Source organism: Mastigoproctus giganteus, chromosome 3, assembly GCF_048544385.1.
Source record: "Mastigoproctus giganteus isolate SK-2022 chromosome 3, ASM4854438v1, whole genome shotgun sequence".
NCBI lineage: Eukaryota > Metazoa > Arthropoda > Arachnida > Uropygi > Thelyphonidae > Mastigoproctus > Mastigoproctus giganteus.
In genome coordinates this window covers 202,781,290-202,805,265 of record NC_143577.1, presented here as the reverse complement: position 1 = coordinate 202,805,265, position 23,976 = coordinate 202,781,290, and the positions used below count along the sequence as shown (strand labels likewise).

The 23,976-nt window shown below is 38.7% G+C and overlaps 1 protein-coding gene across 1 annotated transcript; it reads left to right on the top strand.

Annotated features, from left to right (window-relative positions):
* Positions 1-7,719: 7,719 nt before the first annotated feature.
* Positions 7,720-13,410, top strand: LOC150088586 (lactosylceramide 4-alpha-galactosyltransferase-like). Its single transcript, XM_090370242.1, has 2 exons — positions 7,720-7,776; positions 12,566-13,410. The coding sequence occupies exon 2, from the start codon at positions 12,571-12,573 to the stop codon at positions 13,408-13,410; it is 840 nt and encodes a 279-aa protein (XP_090226368.1). The 5' UTR covers positions 7,720-7,776; positions 12,566-12,570.
* The last annotated feature ends 10,566 nt before the right edge of the window (positions 13,411-23,976 follow it).

The window sequence follows — 23,976 nt, the reverse complement described above, 5'->3', positions numbered from 1 at the left end:
GTCTCGTATCCCAAGGCCCGCATTGTGCAGGAATGGTTCGGAGACCGTGTCCAAGAATCTCGTATGCTCTCCTGGCCACCAAAGTCCCCTGGAATCAGGTCGTCCTGATCTGTTTTTCCTTTAAACTGCCAATCTTCTTGAATCGTTGAATGGTAGTTTGTACTCCTTTAAAAAACACCTAATTTTTTGCCAATACTTCTCATGGAATAACTTTCTTTATAAAGAGTTATAATAGCACTTCTTTTTTCAACACTCAATTTCATATTTCTTGTCATGTTTATCACGAAACACTCTTTCTAAATTATGGATGTTCAATTTCATAGGTTACAACTCTCACTCCTCAATTTATATTATTGAAAAACACTCTAGAATCGTCTACAATCTTCAGTAATATTGAAACAATACTCCCACTTTCTAGAATATTCTCGAATCATCGACAACGTTCAGGAATCTTCAACAACGTTTACCATATTCAGGAGTCTTCTGCACCTTTCGAGAATATTTTCAAGTATTATAGAAATTTCTTAACCATTTCTTAAATAATATTATTTATGTTTTATTTTTATTTTTATAAATACAATAATAAAAAATATTTTAATAAAAATTAGTAAACAAGTCTATTTAAATAAAAACTTTAAAAATTAAGAAAATCGAAACGTGATTCCAAACTTTTAGGTGGGAGTGTATATTTATCCCTTCCATACAACCACGTTCACGAATCTTAATATTTTAAAAAGCCGAAATATAACATTTCATGAAACAGGGAGTCAAATTGACACCTGCTGATGCAAGTGCATGATGAAGAGAATAGGTGTTCATGCATAAACATATAGTGTGTGAACGGATTTAATATCGACAGAGATGCACAGGTAAAAGGAAGCGTATGTGTACATTCATCTGTTGTTGAAATGGTGTGGAGCAAGACACACACCAGTTGCATGCATATTTGTGTTAAATAATTTGGAGTACACCAGAGAGAGATGAGAGGTCTCAAAGCATTATTAGTTGTGTTATTTGAAATTGTTCTGTGTTCACTTCTATTTCTAGTGCTATTCCGTGAAATGAAAAGTAAGTAATAGTTCGAGATATTTAAAAGTTTTAATGACATAGTTTAAAACATTAATATAACTTTATTACAAATAGTTTAACATTCTAATTCTTTCTGTGTTGTTAAGTTACGAAAAGAAAAAAAGAGGTTAATGTTAGTTCTACGTGTAGCGTGTACAATTCATTTATTAGTAAATGCATTATTAGCTCTGGTTTTGTTTTTCTTTCTGAAATAAGTTATACTGCCACGTTTGTTTTTTAATGTAGCTTCTTATTTCTATAATAATCAAGAAGCAATCACCAGAAACTTTGGCAGATTGTAAAGTTCTAACATTACCAGCATCTTCAACAGCAGGTATAAACACCTTAAGGGTTCAATTAAAGTGTAATGTAACCAATAAAATACGTTTACAGATAAACCAAATATAAGTTTTTGATAATAGATCTCACAGTCTCTGTCGTGCCAAGAAATATTGCTGGAAATGTTTATTTTCTTTATTGAGAAGATGACATTGGTTATTGACGTTGCCAATATGATTCTGGAAGGTTTAACAATTGGTGTATGTGTAAAACAAACCACCAGGAAGTGACGTTTTTAACCTGTTTTAATTCTCACAGAAAATTCCAAGCTAATTCCGACGCTCTATAATTTCTACTGCCTTTTTTTATGTACTATTTTATTTATGCAGAACTGAGATGTTCCTAAATGAGAACTTCATGACCAATTTTCCTCATTCAGATTTGTTTCGCTCTCGTGGGTTTTGTAGAATAGCCGTTTTCCCCACAGCTGGTGGAAAAGACCTGAGTTCGAATCCCATCAATGACGTCAGGTGTTTTTATGGGTCTTTTTCACAGCTTGGCCGAGTTAGATGGTCTTAAGCGAAGGTAGTGTGGTTTTTTCTCCCGGAAACTCCTTTTCGTCCAGCAAACAGCAACTCGACCACAGAACGCTCGCAATTTACAGAAATATTGCACCTTAGTGAAATAAGGCCTAAGTTGCTAATGCGTCTGCAACCAACAGAATGGTTTCATAAGCAATATCTAAAGAAGTGGAATCATTCAAAAGAAAAAATCAAATGGAAAATCATTAAGGCATTTTTATTATTGGATAAATGCACTTCCTTCAGATAACATCTTCAGGTAACATCAAGTTTTATTTCTTACCTTCCATTATCACAGCCTATGGATTGATTCATACTCAGCTGTAAACATTTTTAGTGAAGGAAATTGTTTCGTTTTTGGCGATTCTAACACTGAGGGCATTCGACAGAGTCCAATATCAAAAATTGCTGTTTACAACTGCAATGCAAGTTGGAATGAAGTAGAACAGAGCCTAATAGTAAGTGTGTGGGAAAAGTTATTAAACGATGATTATGCTGTTATTGATTTTGATCAGCGTTTCCAAACCTTTTTGAGAATGTGACCCATTTTAACAATTCGGCAAGACTTCGCGACCCAATTTCATTTAAAACCGGGAAAGGGGTCATCCACCGGGAATTTTCTTTAAATTATGATGTCATTTTGCTCCAAATAAATGTCATTTAATTTTAATCGAGAATGAGTTTCTAGAATTTGATAAAGTGATAGAACAAGTATATAAATTCTTCTGGTGATTATGTTGAAAAAAAAAAGGATATTACGTTGCGGTCAGTTTCCTGCTTATTTTCATTTTTCCTTATTTTGTGACTAATTAACTCTCCGTCGTGCTTTCACCACTCTTTGGATATCAAGATTAATAGCTTACCTACTCAATTCCTCTCACCACGAAATCATTTAATTTCGAAGTCCTGCAGAAACAACTCAGCTGTTATATCGAAGACAAGTGCATCTAAAAGCCCAATAGAGAGCGCACTCAATTAATTTTATTACCTCAGATAATATTATTTGATCCTAGCTCTTTTAATTGTTCATCCGTCAACCAAAAATCTGAGGATGAAAGACAACATCAAAATCAGAGATATTAATACAGTTAGCCACTAATGAGCGTATCCACGGAAAGCTAAACATCACAGAAAGAGAGAAAGAACCAATCCAAGGTTTTCCCCCAACCTGGGGTTTTTCATCCAGCAAAACAGACAAATGGACCAGAGAACACACACAATCTTAAGTCCACTGCCTTTCCCATCTGAAGAGCAAGAGTAACACTGATTAACGGAGCTCAGTATCAGGTGTTTTTATACTGTGTCTCGACTCGCGCACGTGCCGTAGTTCACCTACAGTTGCTTTGATTTGCACAATGACTCGTTGGTCATAATTGGCTCATCAGTGTATATTCCATCTAACAAAATTATGATATTAGGGTCCCCCGTAAATGATTACATCTACCCATATTTATTTTGTCTGTAAATTGTGAGTGTTCTCTGGTCGATTTGCCCGTTTGCTGGACGAAAAAACCCCAGTTTCTTCTGGGAAAAAAACCTTGCTATCTACGCCTGAGACCGACTAACTCAGCCACGGAGATATCCCATCTAAAAAATGCATTTCGAATATTTCCGCAATGCAGCTCAAAACACATTATTTGCAAAATTCACAAGTGATGCAGTTTTAAACTAGATCATCCTTCAGTATGTACTAGTAAACCTCAGTCCAGTAAACTAATTGGTCAATTCAAGAGGTTACATGACCAGCAGATGAAAGAACTAGTTAAACGTAAGATGTCAAACCATGCACACTCAATGACAGGTAGATGGAGCAGAATGAATCCATAAAAGAGGTTAGTTGTCTCAAATGGTGCGATGGTAGATTTTCACCTTTCAGGTATGACATAAGATCCTTGCGGATAGCACACTGGATAAAAACAACGCAATTTCCACACCGGGTGGAAAAGGCTTCAGTTCGAATCGCATCAATGACGGGAGGAGCTTTATTGGCTTTTTTTTACAGGTAGTTGAGTTAGTCCGTCTCAGATTGTGATGTGGAATGATGAATCACACTTCAGATGGATACATCTTGGATTCTCATATGCTGAAAGAATAGTTTCACCTAGATCGTATTGCACGAGCCATGAAGTTCACTCCTAGTAGTATGGGGCCCCTTTAAGAAGTTTGAACTCGATGCATTGAGTTACTACCAATGAAACGATCGATGCGCCAGGCATTTTTGAGATTCTGACAATTTCTTCTCTACCTACACTCTGTAAATTTCAGAGAGGTCGTATTTATATCAACTCGGTGTCAAGAAACAGTCAGTGGACAATGGTTCGCGATGAATGAAATGAGAAATCTGATATTTTCAAGTCATAGCCGAGATCTGAATCCGGTCGAACACCTTTGGGATTTTTCGAACAACCGCTGTGAGTGCCAGGAAAAAATATCTTAATTTAAGCAGAGAACTAGCTAGATACCAGTCCCAACATGCTTATTGATCTCATTAAAATCTATGGGATCATATTCGATATCAAAATTTAATTATTTTCTAACCAGTTTTTTTTTTTTTTTTCATATAGTATCCCCATACGTGCTGAGAGATGATGTCATAATTTTATATACATAAAGATGTTATATATGAAATGGTAAATTCATATATAAATCATTAACCATACATATATAATTTGTTGTGTTCAAACGTAAGAGCAAATGTACAGCTTTAAAATAGCTTAGTTTTTTTATAAAGTAGTTAAAACTATGTACTAATATTTTTTTCTAATCCTTGAATGTCTGGTACGCGTGCGCCATCTTCTACGGCAAGATCTAAATTTTAATCCTGTATTTAAAACAAGAACGATCATCATTTTTTATGGTTTCATAATTCCAGCTTTGAATTGAAAGTATGGTGCTGTACAATAATTAGAGTTTTTAAGGTGTTCTCTTATCTTCTCTAAACAAATGATAAAAGATAAAATGTCTATCCTGTTTGATAGGAAAAATACCTTATCAGCTACCGTGTCTTAAAAACAGAACTTACGTTTATAATATTAATATTTACAAGAATTCTGGAGTGTTCTTAACGCCTAGCAACGTAGGCGATAAAAGCAGTTCAATAGGCATTGAAGATCTCAAAACACGGAGTAGAGATGACTGAGGAAAGACCATTATTGCCATTGCTTGGACTGGTTTTGTTTCTTTTTATTCTGACCTATTCGATTTTGGAAACAGGTCGGTATATTTATATTTATTTTTAAAGGTTTCTTTTAAAAATAACATTATCATAATGTTAATTAAAAATATTTACTTTGAAATCTGACAGATCTCACTTAAATTTGAGAACGATATTTTTAAACTTAAAAATGTTGCACACTCCTAGAATTTGGGGAAATGAATCATGCTTACCATCCATGTGTCAGGAATACGCACAAACTGCATTCTTACGAGAAGTAATCAGCTCAACGAAATACAGCAGATTGGTCGAGACATTGAGTCTAACAGTTTCCAAAGGGGGTGTTCATCATAGGATGCCATGTTAACAATAAATCTGTTCTTGCCATTTCAGCAGAATTGTAACAGTCCAGATTAATGGTAGCTGAATTAATTGCCAAATTAAAAGGTCATGATGCTGCTACAGCTGAGAAACTTTCGGGTAGACTGGAAGAATCTTTGAAGAGTGGTATGTAGATTTCGTCAGTCTGTCTTCATTGAATACTGTCAACCACAAATTCAGGGAGGCCACAGAAATAGAGCTGTGTTACACAAACCAAACATCACAGCACGCAATGCAGAGACTCTACTTTTTGGTGAACAACCCATTTCAGATGGTCCTTGAAACTGTGTCAATCCATGACGGACTTTCAAGGATTTTCAGACCTTATTCCCATTTGAAGGTCGTCTTTTCGCCTGGCAATGCAGTAGAATGTTATTTATCGAGTGTGCCGTCCCAGCTCTGAAGTTTCTGGTTCAGGTGGAGTTACTGCCTGGAACTTTTTCTAGTGGTTGGGTTTTTCTAGTGCTGGGGTTATCCATTCATCGTTCCTGGAACAATGAACGCCATGCAGTTTTCGGTTTCAGCATACCTGTCAGAATGCACGTTCCGGAGTGACTTGTTTGGAAGCCTGGAAATGTGCTATCCTGGCCAGGTCACGGTATTAGTGCAAGGGCAATGCAGTCCCACAATCAGTAGCCGAATTAACCTCCGTGTTGACAAAGTTGGGATGACACTTTATCGAATATTGTACCAACAAAAGGCTCTATGAAACACGCAGGTGTGACCGCCTTCTTTTGATATAAGTACAAAAAATATCTATCATATTACAACCACCCGAGAACCAACTGATCTGCCCATGTGTGATATGTCCATAAGTTGCGTGCGTTCGCTGGTCAATTTACCTGCTTTGCTGGACGAAAAACCCCAAGTTTCCAGGAAGGGGGTGACCTTGCTATCAACACCCGAGAACGACTAACTCAGCCACGAAGTGAAAAAAGAAACCATCAAAGTTCCTCGCATCATTGATGGGATTCGACCCCTGTCTTTTCTACCCGGTGTGGAGAGGGCTGTGGTTATAACTACTACGCTACCCGTGCGGTCCCCTAGTCCACTACTATTGCAGTTGATATTGGTGGCCAAAGGTTGCGCAGAAGTATTACTTTCTATAAATGCTCAAAATTTCAGATGAGGTTTTAACAGACATTGGCGGTTCGTTTGTTACTATAAAAACCACAAAATTCTTGACCTTGAACTTGATATCCGCTTGTAGATCTTTGAGAACATCAGAAATGCTAGGAATATTGGAACAACAATGATGTAAAATTCTCCAGGCACTGCTCCTGTTTGATGTTGTATAAAGGCAACTAAGGCCATTAGAAGTCGGTATAATGTGTTAACGCATTGTGTGCATTCTATGGTCATTTTTGGCCATATTCTCCGAGAGGAAAAACCAGCTAACCCTCGCTCGATACAGACATCATGATGAATAAAAGATCACTAAGTCCATCCTGTTTAGAGGAGAATCGCATCCTCATCATAGTGCCAATAACTTTCCGTATCCTATGGTCTGGATTCAAGTCACTGATACCTCACAGCCTTAGTTGCTTTGGCAAAAGCAAGCAACGCACTGACATTACGATAACACGAACTACAGAATGTTTCTTATTTTGTTCCACGGGCTACGATTCTTTTGATTGCAATAAGTTGGCTTATTTTTTGTGTGAGTTGAAGCAGCAACAAAACACAGTACATTTTCCTAACATCCGTGAAATGATTCATTATTTATTGCCAACTATGCTGTAGGTGTATCGAAATACAATATGTATTTATGTCATTACAAAATCGAGAAAAGAAAAAGTGTACACGTGTAATTCGGAGCCCTTTAGCGACATCTGTATATTCTAAAACAGCTGTTTTCATACCCATTCGTTTTAAAATTATGTCATTTCGAGAACAGAACAGAATAGCAGAGAAATATGAAACAACAGAAAATAATATTAGGACTCAGTGGACTTTTTCTGTACATAATTATACATCTCGTCCGTTTCCCTAAGGAGAAAAGTAAGTCGCATTTTCAGAACCCATTAGTAGAAAATGTTTTACATGTGCATCACTTTTGTTTTGCTTCATTACTTCTTGGGTACGCATAAAGAAAGAGCGAGATGAATGTACGCGTTTGGTGTACAATTTCTGGCATAGCCCTCATTTTAAGAGTAAAATATTACCGATGATAGTATTCTGTGATATTTAATAATAGCATGTCGCTGTTTGGTGTTTTACAAGTAAAGTTTAAATAATTTATTTATTTTTTTTTACGAACAGATATTCATCTTACGCTGTCCATACTATCAAGAGATAACATAGAAGAACTGGGTAAGAAACTCTTCTTTTTATGTCTCCATTTCAATACAAATGTTTCGTGCATAAATCCAAACATATCACTTTGATTCACCAGGACGTAAAGTTCCTAATGAATCGAAAAAATTTAAAATAGCAGTTCTAAATATACACTTATGGAGAAAAGATGATAAATACATAATATTGAGCAAAATAATTGACACAAATCAATAAATTTAGTATGAAAGTACATGTTATGATGTTGTTGTTGTAGTAAGGTTTTTAGGAGCATCAGAACTTAGGCCATATTGCTTGCTGTTCATTGTCTGTATCCTGAGCGTTTTTTGTGGTCGATTTGCTGTTTGCTGGCTGAAAAACCTAAATTTCCGGACAAAAAGACATTCTATCCTCGCTTCACACCGACTAACTCACACACGTTTGAAAAAGACCCAAAGAAATTCCTCACCTCAATCGACGAGACTCGAACTGGTCTTTTCCTACCAGTATTTGCAGGACAGCGATTGTACTAACTGAGCTACCCACGATGTCATTTTATGATGCTACTATATCATATACAGACTTATTGATAAAGCATGACATTTCTTAAACATGCAAGAAATAATAAAGGTTTATTTTTAAACATTTAAGAAATATTTCTTATCAAATGATTCCCTTGATTGTGTAGATTAATCCTGTATTAAATAGTAACACTAAAGTTAGTTTGTACCGAGTACTCTTCGTCAGCAACTTGTCCAAATATAAAAATTAGCAATCGCGAATAAATAGAATTCAAAAGTACTTTTATTAAAGCTCTCGTTGGTAAAATTGCCGTTCTCCCCACATCGGGTGGAAAAGAACTAAGTTCGAGTTGCGTCGATGACGTGAGAAATTTTTGAGACTTTTTCACAACGTGGCCGAGTTAGTCGGTCTCGAGTGAGGTAGCATGGTTTTTCACTCAGAGATTCGACTTTTTCAACTAGCAAACAGAAAATTCACTAAAGAACACTCTTTAGTGAATTTTGCACAATTTAATCTTAATTGTGCAAAAGAACAAGCATGAAAAATTATCTTACAAAATCCTCTGAAACATTATGGATTTTTCTTCACTTTTCATCGCCATAAGGCAGCTCATCGTAAAACGAACGATAGTCAAGGGGAATTACTCTTTTCGGGTCTTGGAGACCTTAAAATTTTCTCTGGTGATTTTGAGCCTTTACTTATACAAACCTGCAGAATTTTCAGCGTGTATTGACCCACAACATTTAGGTAATAACTTCCAGTTGTCTGTAAGGAAAAATTTGTAACTAATGGTTCCATCTGGGCTGCACTTTAATGCCCTTATGTCAGTTACAACGGGGTCTTCAGCTTCCATTCCAGGACGAATTTAAAAATAAGTTTTTTAAGCTGGAGTAATTTTTTAAAATAGTCTGATCCAAATAATACACTTCGTAGGCTTGTGGAACTTTCGTGGCTTCTTCATAACAGTCACGTAATCAATAGAGATATTTATGATCTTATTATTCAATTTTCGTTCTATGACACTCTGAACTGAGTCCCAGATCACCTGGGTATGTTCTTTTACTAAGTATTTCTGAAATATTGTAATTTTTTATTCAAGGCAATTTGAATAAGTGCGTTGCTAAATGTTACATTCCCTTTTTTGATGGGTGTACCCATCACTCCATAATATCACTTGATCTACTTCGTCAAGACTCTCAACATTCTTTAATGTGCATGAAATGAATTCGTTGGCTCTAACTGCCCCTCTGCTTCATGCCAAAGAAAGCAGTCCATACGCTTAATAACATTATTGTAAATTGTAAAGGTATGAACAATTAGCTTTGATTTGTATTAGTGGGCAGATGCTTGTAGATAGGGATCACTAACACCCCTGACAAGTCCATTGTGGCTACAATGATACCTGAATTTTTTTAGACCAATCAGTATCTTCAAGTATGGCCTGCCTAGTCATTTCCATTCTTTCTTGCTAAGAATTCAATCCTTCTCTGGTATATTGCCTGCTGTGTTCATTACACAAACATTACGCTGATTCTTACTGGACTGGAATAGTCCAATATTTATACTTTTTAATACCATCTTGAAGTTTGTCAAAGAGAGTGGTTTGCTCTCTGCACTTTTTTCTTTGCAGTATAAATTGCACACATCTGCTTTGCTAGAAAATACGAACCCCGGATAAGCTTTCCACTATGATATCTACAATAGTGCGAAGGCGTTTTTGGTAGTTTTTCAAGAAATGTGAACTATCCTTTTCGTAAAAGCTTAGAAACTATTTTATTTTCCTTAGATGTATGCGTGCCAACGTCGGCAGTTTTAGACCAATATATAGCAGTCCACTCGCCAATACTCAAAGTATTTAAGACCATTAACTTACAATCTTATTAAGGGACCTGCCACGTCCCTTAACAAGACTGTATCTTAAAGTGGAACCTCTCCTGGAATCCTGGTCAGGTGTGTTATTCCGCCTCTTGATAACTGGAACTACTTCAGTCAGAGAGGACACATAAATTTTCTTTTGACCCCCAATCCATGTCTGAAATATGTTGACCCTCTAGTTGTTGTGTAAATTCATGGCACTTATTGACTTTAGTCTTCGTGGCTTCAGACACAACATCGACTTGAAAATCAGAACTTTGATTGTTTTCCAAGTTCAACGTATCACACATTTCACGGGACAAGTTTTCATGGACATGCTCCGCAACCTCAGCGTTGTTTTCAGCCATTGTATCTGTTAATGGGAAAAAAAGAAAGAAAAATTAAAATCCTCCAAACAACAGTGATGGTTAGTTTAAAGGAAGAAGAAATTTCTATACAAAGCATTAACTTTAAGAGAATCACTGGAAAAGTAAAGGAGTAAAAGTTACTTCATTTCTAAGCAACGCTTCATCTGTTCTCTCACTCAAATTATCGATTTCAATAAAAATGACCACGGTCAATTTATCAATGGACATCCTGCTTATTTTTGTTACTTAAAGCTTCAAAAATTTTTATTTGGGGCCTAATCATAATTTATGTGATTGGCGCTGCGTTCTTGCCTACTTTGTGAAGTTCATGACTTGTAAATGACTGTCCAAAGAAATTATGGATTCAATACTCGTTATGCTGTCACTTATTCAGCATTTCAACCACCTTTTTACCCTGAGATGCCATTATTGTCACACTTAAATGAAACTTTTATTTGAAACTGAACTAGTGGTGAGCAATTTACGAGGCTGGGACAAAGAAACCTTGTGTAACTTTACTTTTAGCAAAGAGTCAAACCTCGTATCAGCAGTTGTGCATACTTACGAGATTTGGTCATTCCGTTTCGTGGCAAGAAAAACGTACGAGGTTCGGTTTAGTTGAAGTTACAACAAAATGACAAAAGATAAGCATACAAGGTTTGGTCCTTGGATGGGGAAACATACGAGCTATGGAAAAGTCGAAAGTCAGTAATTTGAAAAAAAAAAAAAAAAAGTGAGGGAACAAGGTTTGGAAGTGTCATCAATGATTAAGCAATCCTTACTTCTGAAAAATGCCAAAAATCCAAACAATAAATTGAATTTCACGATTCACCTTTTCGGTGAGATGAACCTTATAACCGATTAAACGACCCAGTAGGTATTTTCGCAATTTATGGATACCATACATTGAAACCTCGTGGCTTCAGTGACCCTGGTAAAAATCTTAATTATTTAACGCTTGCGCCTTTCACTGATCCTCTGAGACATTTCGATTGCACAGACTTTGCCATTCATTTTAGAGAGAAAGCCCTTTAATTTTCAGTGTGTCTAAAAAGTTACAGGTATGGCCACTCATGAGACAAAACGTTATGGCCACCTACCTAATAGCGTTTTGGGCGCGTTTCGCAATGATAGTCCCTTGCACCCGCCGTGGCATCTCCATGAGACCCGCGGAAAGTGTCCTCAGGTATCCTGGAATAGGAGAGCAGAGGAATGTCCCAGAATTCGGCAACGTAGCCAGGCAAGCACTGGCGCGGACGGGCGAATTCTGAAATACACTGCGGTCCACAAATGTTCGATGGGATTGATGTCGGGGAAATTTGGCGGCCAGAGGAGCACACGAAATACTTGGTGCATGAACCATTCCTGTTACACGGGACGTTGTGTTGTTGAAAGTGAGTGCCACTGGATATACGACCACCAGGTAGGACACAACTGGGTTCAAAATTATGCTGAGATAGGATCTGGCGATGAGGATGTGTTCATTGGGGATGGGGGGACTCAGTGATGTCCATGAAAAAATCCTAGAAACCATAATACCACCGCCGCCGGCCTGTTTTCATCCACCTGTGCAGTCTGGTTATAGTCGTTTACCTTCGCTTTTAAATTCGCACACGTCCATCGACATGATGGAGGTGGAACCTTGATTCATCAGACGAGGCGAATCTTTTCCAGTCGTCCAATATCCAGGAAGTGCTCCCGTTTCCACTTTAGGAAGAAGTGGCCTGCTCTGTAGGCCTATTCGCAGGGGCGGACGCTGGATGTCTTCCGTTAATTGAGGAATCGTGAACCGTCTGTTCCCTGAACAGCATGTGCTAATCAGGACCGTTTCGCCATACCTTCACTATGGTGGCCCTCAAATAATGCTTGTGGTTAGGCCTTCCCATTTCTCCATTGCACGGGCTTCGTACTGACCAACTAACTGTCATTGACATCACTCATAGGTGCCGTGGGATGCGATCACTCGTGGAGACAGGGGTGGTCATAATTTTAGCATAAATAAAATTTAAAGAATGTAGTGTTTCATTTTAAAAGACGACCAATTTTTATGAGTAAATAATAATGTATCAATAATTATTTTACAGATGTAATGAGGATAAAGGAGCATCTTCCTTCCCAGAGTACTGTTCCAATATTTTTCCTGGAGACATCTGGAAGACCTTTCCTCAACAGCCGCCAGATGTGTGCGGTTGAGTCTGCAGCTAAACATAATCCAAATATGTTAGTGGCAACGTGCCTGGAAAATGCTGATATACAAATGACTGCCCTTATGCAGAAGGTAGCCAAAGTGTATTCTAATGTGAACTTCTATACACTCAACATACATAGGTTTCTGGAAGAAACGCCGCTGAGAAACTTAAGAAAAGAACTGTTTGAGGTGGACCGCCTCAGTGATGCTCTGAGATTTGCTGTAGTTTGGAAATACGGTGGGATTTACCTTGACCTAGACGTTGTTGTGTTACGGTCTTTAAATGAATTTAAAAATGCTCTCTTCAAAGAAGACGAGGTTATGATAGGAAGAGAATTTCTTGCCTTCAATGAACACCATCCTTTTTTAGAGATCTACCTTCATGAACTTGCCAGGACGCATAGAAATAATTTATGGGACCATAACGGATCAGATCTTCTAGTTCACGTTTTGCGATCACGCTGTGAAATGGCGACGATTACGGATACTATGGACAATACCTGCGGTGTGACGATTTTTAACCAAGGAGCAACGTTTCAACTTTACTGGAGAGAAGGACGGAAATACACGAATACACAAGAAGCAGTAAATGTTCTATCAAAGCTCAATCGGAGTTATGTTTGGAGTAAAATTATTGAGAATTCTCCGGTGCAAATCACAAAAGATGACATTTTTGAAATTGTATCCAGAGATAACTGCCCTGTTGCACACGAAGATTTAAATAAAGCTGGATTATTTTAAATTTTAAATTTAATCTTTTGCCGCAACAGTAGATTCCCATTAGGGACGTAAAATTCTGTGATATCCATGCTGATAACGATGATCTCCAGCTCTATGAAACCACCTCTTCTATCTCTCTAATTTTCAATTTCTTTTTCTAATTTATGTCCCATAGGTCTTCTTCTCTATACAGGGTCATCGAAAAAGGCGTCAAAACGACGTACTTACAGACAAGGTGCGCCCACATACAAGACTATAACACGTCGGTTTAATCAGTTTCAGGAAACTGACAGTGGCCATCTTACTGACACTGACTAAGTCGGTGCGCGTACCAGTCATTCTGCGCACACTCACGGCGCAGCCAAGGTCATTGTTGAGGTGTCAAATATAACTTGAGTTACCACACTGTTTGCTGCCAAGATCACAGCAATCTATCAAATATTTCCGAAGATAATTAAAAGGAAATCACGGACACCTTTTCCGAGGACCCTGTATTTACTATCGGGACTTCGTCTACAAGTGACAGCAATAATGCTGATATTAGAATTACAACTCTAATAAAGGATTTTTTTTTTGTTTTTTGTTTTTTTTTTTGTTTTGTTTTTTCTGGCTTGCTCAGCGGAACAGACACATCTCCAGAACTCAACTCAGGAGGGCAAATCATCGTCATTTAGATGATTCTTTGAGATGGCGGGCCGCTGCACCACTTGAAGCCGGGAAGTTGCAGGCAAGGTGGCAATTTGCTTAAATGTGTCGTGCAGTGTCGTCTCGGCACTATGGAAGCAGTTTCAGGAGACAGGAACCATTACAAGAAGAGCTGGCCAAATTCGACCGAGGACTACGTCAACCAGAGCAGACCACTCTCTGGCTCTAATAGCGAGACGAAACCCTATGATGTTCTATCATCAACTATCTCTTGAGGTTGCTGCGACCCGAAGTAGTGGCCCTCGTTGTCAAGAAGGGCCAGTTTAAGTGGACACCACACAGTGAAGCCGGTGGTTTGTGTAGTATTAACCCCAAACCACCACACTTCGAGCCGATGTGACTTCGAGCCGTGACAAATGGGGTACAGTTCTGTTCCTTGACGAGACCCATGTTAGCATACGAAGAGATTCTAGACATTATTTCATCGGGAGACAACGAGGAATGCGATATCATTCCTCCAACATCAGAGAAAGGAACACTTACTGTGGAGGCCGTGTTCCCGTATGGAGCGGAATAATGATCAACGGCCGCATAGCAGTACCATAACTGCGCAGAGGTAGAGTGTGCGTTTAATGACCATAACTGCGCAGAGGCACTGAGAACAGATCCTAGATTCCTATGTGTAACTCTTTAGGGGTACGGTTTGCCCAGATTTTCTTTTCATTCACGACAACGCACTGCCCATGCAATTCAAGTGGTGGAGGAACATTTTGAAACTGAAGATATCAAACGACTTGTGTAGCTAGCACGATCACATACTTAAATCCGGTCGAACATTGTGAGACACCCTTGGGCGTCACATTGAGGGCCGACAGCCAACTCTTCGGTCAATTGGTGCGTTGAGGTTTCAGTAGCTTTTCTCTTACATCGTTTAAAATATTAGCATTACCATTAGCAGAGGCACATAATGCAAGAAAGTAAACATATACAGCATCAGCAAAAAAAAAAAAAAAAAACCTTCCCATTTCACTGATTTATTTATTCCAAATGTTTGTCTAGTACTGCATTGACTTATTTATTTATTTAAGCTATCAACTTCCATAACAACAGATGGAAGTTTGTTCCAGCAATCAATTACCCGCTGGCTAAAGCTAAACTCCCGCACATCTATTCTACAACTGTCTTTCCTCATACACCTCCATCAGATCGCCTCGCAGGTGCCTAGTCTCCAGAAGCTGCAATTTGCGGAAAATTAAGCCTTTCTTCACAAGCCACTCCTTTGTTCCCCTCACCAGCCTTGTTGCCCTTCTCTGTACTCGTTCTTAGTAACTCTATATCCTTCGTAAAATGAGGCTTTCAGACCTGTACACAGTACTCAAGGTGCGGCCTGACCATTGCCTTATACAAGGGGATAATCACCTCCTTATCCCTACTCGCAAAATTCCTGTATATCGTTGACAAGCCCTATGACCTACTGTGGCAGCTTGTCTGCGCTCCTCAGAAAACTTCATATCTGACTACCCAATCACCCCAAGGTCTTTTTCATTCTTCACTACCCTGAGTGTAACACCACATAGTTGGTACATTTCTCTGGGGTTACTGCTACCCATATGCAGTACGTTGCATTTATCAATGCAAAAACTTCAGTTGCTACTTCTCAGCCCATCTACCCAACTTTTCCAGATCCTGTTGCAGCAGCATATTGTCATTACTGTTATTAACAACACAGTCAACCTTCGTATCATCTGCAAACTTTGACATTGAGTTTGATATACCTTCATCAATATCATTGATAAATATTCAAAACAACAATGGGCCCAACACCGACCTCGGGAGACACAACTATTAATATTAGTCCACGTACAGCAGTACCCATTGACCACCACTCTCTGTCTACTCCCACTCAACCATCCTTTTATCCATTGTAGCAACTTAGCCTTAATGCCATACCTCTCCAATATGAACAGCAGTCTGCCATGTGCAATAGTATCAAAAGCTTTCCCGAAATCCAAGTATATGATATCAAAATTATTTTTTGCATCCAATTCCTTTGTGACCACATCATAGTATCCAATCAAATTGTTCAAACAAGACGTTCCCTTAACAAACCCATGCTGTGTCTGAATTATTGCTACAGTCTTGTCTAAATGATCCTGCAATGCTTCTTTAGCCAGTGACTCCATTATTTTCCCTGGAATAGAAGTCAAACTAATGGGTCTGTAATTACTCGTGCCACCCTTTGAACTCACTTTGTGAATTGGAGATACATTTGCATATCCTCATTCCGTGGAGACTTCCCCCCAGTCCAAGGATGCGCTCATAATTATGACTAAGGGTTTGCTTACTTCCTTTGCTGTCTCCTTTAATCTAACTTCATAGATCCCATCCATTCCAAGTGCCTTTCTTCTGTTTAACTTCAATTTCTCCTCCACTTTTCTCTCAGTTATTACAAAATCATTTAACTCCTTGTTAGAGTTTGATAAACATCTGACACTCTCTCCCTTTGAATAACTGCTCATGTGTGAATTTAGATGCAAAATACTCATTTGGTAGCTATCGAAGAATGATCATCTACAGTCAAATCATTGATATAAAGGGGACCAATCTGATTCATCTCCTTCCTTTTAGTGTTTATATAATTAAGGAAGTCTTTGCTGTTTTTCTTTGCATCCTTTTCCAAAGATTTTTCATAATCTGCCTTCGCTTGCCTAACCGCCTTTGTGACTTGATTACGACTTACTTGTATCTACCATAGGCTTCTGTGTATCATGACAATTTATGTGCATCCCATGCATTTTTCTTCTCTGCCATGAGTCTCATTAGCTCATCTGACATCCATTTGGGCCTGAACCTAGAAGAGTATTTCTTATTTGGAAAAAAAGCCCAGTAGTTTCCAAGATTACTTTCTTGAATGCTTCCCATTTAGAATTTGCTTTTGGTAACACCATAAGTTGATCCCATTGTATAGAACCTAAAAAATCTCTGAGACTACTGTAGTCGCCTTTACGAAATCAAAAACCCTTCCCTTTACCCCTGATGGTAGTTACATCTTTAAGTAAATCCCACATCGGTACACCGTGATCACTCCCACCAAGTGGTTCATTTATCTGTAGATTAATGCATGAATAATCACTGCTGATAATCAGATCAAGAGTATTTCTCCCTCGAGTTGCTCCCGAACATGCTGATGTATTAAACAATCATCCAATAAATCCACAAAAGCCTTGCAAGTGTGCGAGTGAGCACCCCCACAAGTTCCAATCTATAAAAACGGTGAAGTTAAAATCCCCCATTATAAGACATTCTGGTTTACTGGCCCATTCGATTTCTATGTATAATTGTTCATTGTACTCATCAGAGTCATTAGGCCTATAACAAACCCCTACCCCCATTTTTGCTTTCCTTATGTCGCACCAAACTGACTCAACATTGAACAGTCCATCTAAGTCAACTGGATGCACGTCCTTAGATTTTATGTGTTTCTTAAGTAATAGCATAAGCCCTCCTCCCTTCCTGTCCTGTCTATCTTTTCTGTACACATTGTACTCCCCAAATTCCAATTCTGCATCCCTTATATCTGAGTGACATCACGTCTCTGATATCCCAACAATATCGGCCTTGGATGTCTTAACCAGCACTTCAAATTCATCAAATTTATTTACCAAACTCCTAGAATTGGTGTACATGCTCCTGTTCTTACCCTTAGTTACTCGAACACAGCCCATGTATTTACTTGGTTCATAAACCCAGCAGTTCCTGAAGCCCCCAGCAACTGGCTTTCTGTGTTGCTGCTCATTCCAATAGAAGTAGTGCAAGAATCATTTCCACCTCAGCCCTCGGCTATTGTTAATCTTTTAATCTGTGTATTCCCCCAAACTAGCAGTTTTCCGATCCACCTAACATTTTCTCAATAGCATCAGCAAATATTCTTGCACCCCTTCTATTTAAGTGTACCCCTTCCCTGGAGAAGCAATCTGTCCTTTGAACAAGCACAGACCACGCTGAGAAAAATTCTACCCCTTGAGTCCTGCACAATATGAAGCTTTTTAATGTAGAAATATAAAACAGGATTATAAACACTAATCACACGTCTCCGTTGGTAGAAAAATGGGATTCGTTTTCACAGAATCTTATAGACATCCTTATATCGAACATGATTCACCGCTGGTAGTCCTGTTTTTGTGCTGGAGGGATCATACGCCATATTGATGTCATGTGACCATATTTTCGAGCATCTTGCATCAACTTCTGTAATGTGACCTTTTTGGTTATTCTTATACAATCCCTATAAAGGTTTCTTATACCTGTCCGGAGTTTCTTGCTGTCTCCTCATTACATGGTTATTCTATGGTACACCACCATACCAATTTTTTTTTTCTGCTTCATCTGAAGATGCACGTGTTACACCACGTGTGCTGATCTATTTGAAGTACAATTCTATATTTCATCTGTTTCGCTAAAGAGAAAAGTAAGTAGAATTTTCAGAACCTATTATTTGAAAATATTTAACATCTCCACGTTCCCATTAATTTTTCGGTAGATGGATATCAAACGTTAGGCAGATGACATGGGATTGAAAACAAAGATTTTTAGTTATTTCTTTAAAGATGACAACCTTATTTATCTATGCACGATGGCAAATAGAAAACCAAATTAAGATATTGTAAAACGAAAATTCAGACGAGGGCAACATGGTTTCTTCTCCTGGTAATTCGGGGTTTTCGTCTAGCAAAACATAAAATCAGCCTCAGAACCCACGCAATTTACAGACAATATACTCGGAGCAACATGATCTTAGGCGCCGATGCTCCTAAAACCCCCTAACAACAACAATATGTCATAAGAAAATATGTCATAAAGAATACATAATGTGAGATTTTTTTAGGTAATGGCTGTAGGATTTTAGGCTTATCAGCAAATTTGGCCAAATTGTGATGTACATCAACAGTGTGTTCTATGGCCGATTTGCTGTGTGCTGGACGAAACACCCGAGTTTCCGGGAGAAAAAACCATCCTACGCTCAACTGAGGCTGAATAATTCAGCCAATGTCTAACACTGGTCCATAATTATTCTTAGCGTCATTGATGAGATTCGAACTCAGTCTTTTCCACCCTGGGCTCACGCATTTCAGAATTCATCTCTTAAGGTTTCCTCTTTCTGTAGAATGCAACGTAGACATTTCAAAGCCATCCAGAGGATGCAATCGCTTTCCTTCTCCCACACCGTGTAAACAAGGACTCCATTCGAGACTCGTCCAGATGGCAAGATTATTTTATGACCTTTTTACTACCATGACTGAATTAATAGGTCTCCGACGACGGTCGAATGGTTTAAACTTACCGAAACTTAGCTTTTTAATCCAGGTTTAAGTTTAATTTTTAAGTTGGACATTTTTAAAATTAACTCATCAGTGCTCTGAATTTTTATTAAAAGGTAAATATAATTTAACTACAAAAGGCAATTATAACATGACGCAGGATGGTATGATTGATAGAATCGTCACTGAAATTCACCTGTCAGTTAAGGCCTTTTCTTATACTAGCTGTTGCAGGTATCAAGAGTGTTCCTAGCTGATGGATTTTACTTCTGTGTGCGAAATTTTACATTGAGTATGATGAACTGAAATTAAATCTAGGTGTGCTATTCGTCGAGATCGAATGAAAAAATGAGCTGAGGCCCCAGAGCAAAATCAAATTCGGAACTTAACAGGCCCTCACTGGTAGTACAATTTTTTTTGTTGTTGGTGCATCGGCTTCTGTGGCCAAAATGCACCTCCCAAAGTTTTTGCACGACTCTGATTCAAGCCCGAGGCGGGATTCGAACCCGCGACCTTTGGGTTGCCATACAGGCACTATACCCACCCGGCTAGCTCCGTCGGCCTGGTAACGCATATAAACATCCTTTCCACACTAGATGGAAAATGCAAGAAAATTTTATCAGCTTTTTTCTACGTAACGGAGCTGAGTTTAGTCGGTCTCAGACGAGGGAAGCATGCTTTTTTCTCCTGGAAACGCGGGTTTTTCATCCAGCAAACAAACGAATTGACTACAGAACACACGCAATTTATAGATTTTTATATACTGCGCAATATAGCCTAAGTTGCTGATGCACCTAAAACCCTACAACACAACTAGACCAAAATTTAAGTGTCTGGCACTAACCCTACAGACGCCCTCCTGAGATTTGCCCCAGGACAGAGTTTGCCAATGCAGAATGCTCTGGATCCACAGGTAGCCTTAAAAGGGATTCAATCTCGGCTTTGATTAACTTTTCAAGGTTCAGACGTGTGGCTGTTATAATCAGTGGCATATTGCTGAGATAGAATTCGACAATCAAGACTCTTTCAATTCCAAGCATCTGACAACAATTTATTCTGCTTTTGTTGTACTTCGCTTACATTTCTTTCACACTGTTCACTACACTGGAAAAAAGTGTCTGAATAGTTTTGGTAGGTTAGTGTATTTGGTTTACGAGTCGCCTGAATAAAGCGCCCTTCTACACGACTTCTTGATCATGTAAAGAAATCTGATGGAGCCTTTAGGCAATCAAGTAATGAATGATTTGCGAATAAACATAGGCAGATAAATGGAACCACTTGACCAGTTGTTTCTGAAACCAAGGACAAAATGTTACGCGTTTTCTGAACTTAGACAGTCTTATTTCGTGGACGACACTTACATGGCTTTAATTCGAGTTAGTGAATTTTTTCTTTGGCAACACTTTCTGATTTACATCGAATCGTTTCTTCTTGATATAATACACATTTTGTTACATTTTTCATCATTCACGGCTGTCTTGTGATAATTCACTTTAATCAGGATAATCAATCGTGCGGTGCGACATTTTAAACATTACTTTGAACTCAAGACTAGCTTGGGACACCTCTCAAGAAAAACTGTCCATCAAAACCAACGTGTCTGAAACTGAGTAACTCGGCCACGTTGTGAAAAACCCATGAAAATTCTTCACGTCAATAATGGAATTCGGACCCTTGTCTTTTCCACCGGGTGTGGGGAGAACGGTGATTATCTCAACTGTGCTACTCGTGAGGGAATATGCGCCACTACACTCAAAAGTACTGCGGAAACGGGTCCAGTCAGTATCAGCACGAAAGCTGTCCATGTCATTCAATCAAGGTCATACAGGATTGATTTGTGAACACGGACGTCCGAAAATAGGCGGCTAGCTGAGAGTCAGGACCTCGATCCGAATGACATATTTTTGAGCTAATTGAAAAGCCGGGTTGGCTCCCAGAGAAATGGCCTTCTTCCAAGGTTTTCTGGGATATAAAGGCGAAATTCAGCGGACACTTAGGAAGTTGTAGAAAGTATACTCAGGAGGATTGAGGCTGATCGTGAAGGCCAAAGGTAGCCTAACTAAGTATTCGGTTTTTGAATTAAAAGCCCTTTTGGTCATTTAACGTATGCCCGTTTTAATCTAAATATATTACATATGCAGTCTCCTAGTTGTCTTTTACAGGTGTTATACGGTCGCGTAAGGCGACTGATCAGTCCACTGGCCTTCAACGAACACGATATTAGGAAAGAAGAAGAAGCTGTTTTAAACTGTTTCTATAAAAGATATACAGCTATCGAAAATGCTGCGAATCGGATCAGAATGATACGCAGGCAGACAGAGTATATCTGTGGATCGCTCGACAAAGAAATCATCAGAATGTCAGAATGGAAGTTCAGATTACTAAAGTTCTTGCCATGAAACCATAGTGCTTTCATTTATTAAAAGATTAAGCGATTCAGACATGGAGTGATGATGCGATATCTGTGAATCTCTTGAAGTTTTCTCCACAATTCTTGAAAGGTAAAATTATGTCTCCGATTAAGGTGCAATTTATCATCGGACAGAAATGAGAAAAGGTGATTACTGAAACAGAGAGAGAGAGAGAGAGAGAGAGAGAGAGGCCACATGTGACAGAAATGTTTTGTGCCTCAGGTGAAAAATTTAGGTCTATTTGGTCAAGTGTGATTTAAAGTGAATTGGCAGTGGCTCAAAAATTTTGCCTACCCCATTTCGGTGGCTTCCCGAAACCCATATTTGCCATGTGAGAATACATCTGACAATAACCCATGGCCTGCACTGGCGGCCTGCTGCACTGCTCAGAAAACATCATATCTGACTGCACAATTACTACCAGGTCTTTTTTCACTTTCCACTTCCCTGAGTGTCGTACCACACAGTTGGTACGTTTATCTTCGGTTATTGCTACCCATATGGAGTACTTTGCATTTGTCAATGTTAACCTTCAGTTGTCAATGTTAACCTTCAGTTGCCACTTCTCAACCCATCTGCCCAACTTTTCTAGATCCTGTTGCAGTAACACACTATCATTACTGTCATTAACAACCCTGCCAACCTTTGTATTATCTGAAAACTTGGACATTAAGCCTGATATAAATTCAGCAATATTATTGATAAATATACAAAACAACAGCAGGTCCAACATCGAACCCTGGGGGACCCCATTAATAATATTTGTCCACGAAGAGCAGTATCCATTGATTACCATTCTCTGTCTTCTCCCACTCACCCACACTTTTTTCCATTGTAACTATTTCTCCTTAATACCATACTTCTACAACAGTGCCAAAAGCTTTCTTTAAATCCAAGTACATGATATCAAAATTGTTTTTTGCATCCAGTTCCTTTGTAACCACATCATAATATCCTATCAAATTTGTCAGACAAGACTTTCCCTTAACAAACCCATGCTGTGTCTGAATTATTGCTGCAGTCTTGTCTAGATGATCCTGCAATGCATCTTTAACCAGTGACTCCATTATTTTACCCGGAACAGAAGTTAAACTAACTGGTCTGTAATTACTCGTGTCACCCTTCGATCCTCCTTTGTGAACTGGGGATACATTTGCACATCTCCAGATCGTCGGAACCTCCCCTGGAGATGTGCAAATCTCCAGATCGTCGGAACCTCCCCTGAGTCCAAGGATGCTCTCATAATTATGGCTAAGGGTTTGCTTAGTTGCTTTGCCGCCTCCTTTAATATAAGTGGATAGAGCCCATTCACCCCAGGTGCCGTTCTTATGTTTAACTTCAACAATTTCTCCTCCACTTTGTTCTCAGTGATTACAAAATCATTAAGTATCCTGTTACAATTTGATAACCTTCTGCCATTTTCAAACCTTAATAATTCCTCATGTGTGAATGTAGATGCAAAATACTCATCCAGTTTGTTTGCTATCTGAGCAGGATCATCAACAGTCGAACCATCGATATCAAGTGAACCAATCAGATTCATCCCCTTCCTTTTACAGTTTATATAAGTAAAGAAATTCTTGCTGTTTTTCTCAGCATTTCTTGCCAAAGATTTCTGCCTAGTCACTCTGTGAAACCAGGCCCCGGCAGCGTAAGTTACAATTGGCAAGAATACAGAATTATAGTATAAGAGGAGTGTCCTGCGAGACAGTCCCCAGAGTCTCCTAAGGAAATCAGATCACCAGAGTGAGTCAAATATCCCAGCAAAATTTATAGAAATCGCCAACGTATACTTTTCCTCTGTGTTTTTAACTATCTGCGAGGTAGCACTGTGGTACCGTCACCATCCTCACCGCACCGGGTGGAAAAGGCCCGGGTTCGAATCCCGTCGATGACGCGAGAAACTTTAATGGGATTTTTTTCACTCCTTGGCTGACTTAATCAGTCTCACGCGTAGATAACAAGTTTTTTCCGTCTAGCAAAACAGGCAAATCGAGCAGAGAAGACACGCAATTTACAGACATAATATCTATATAAACGGGCATATGTAAAAACTTACGGGTGGCCCTAATATAATAATTTGTGTTTTAACTGTTGTCAGTAGGTGGTGCATGGCATCCTCCGTGGAGTTGTCCTTATTAAAACCATACTGGTTGTTAGAATGTAATCTTGATTCTGTGTAGTATTGAGATAATCTGCTATATATTAATCTT

Excerpts from the sequence above, each read along its gene's own strand:
- LOC150088586 (XM_090370242.1), top strand. The coding sequence starts at position 12,571 with ATGAGGATAAAGGAGCATCTTCCTTCCCAGAGTACTGTTCCAATATTT.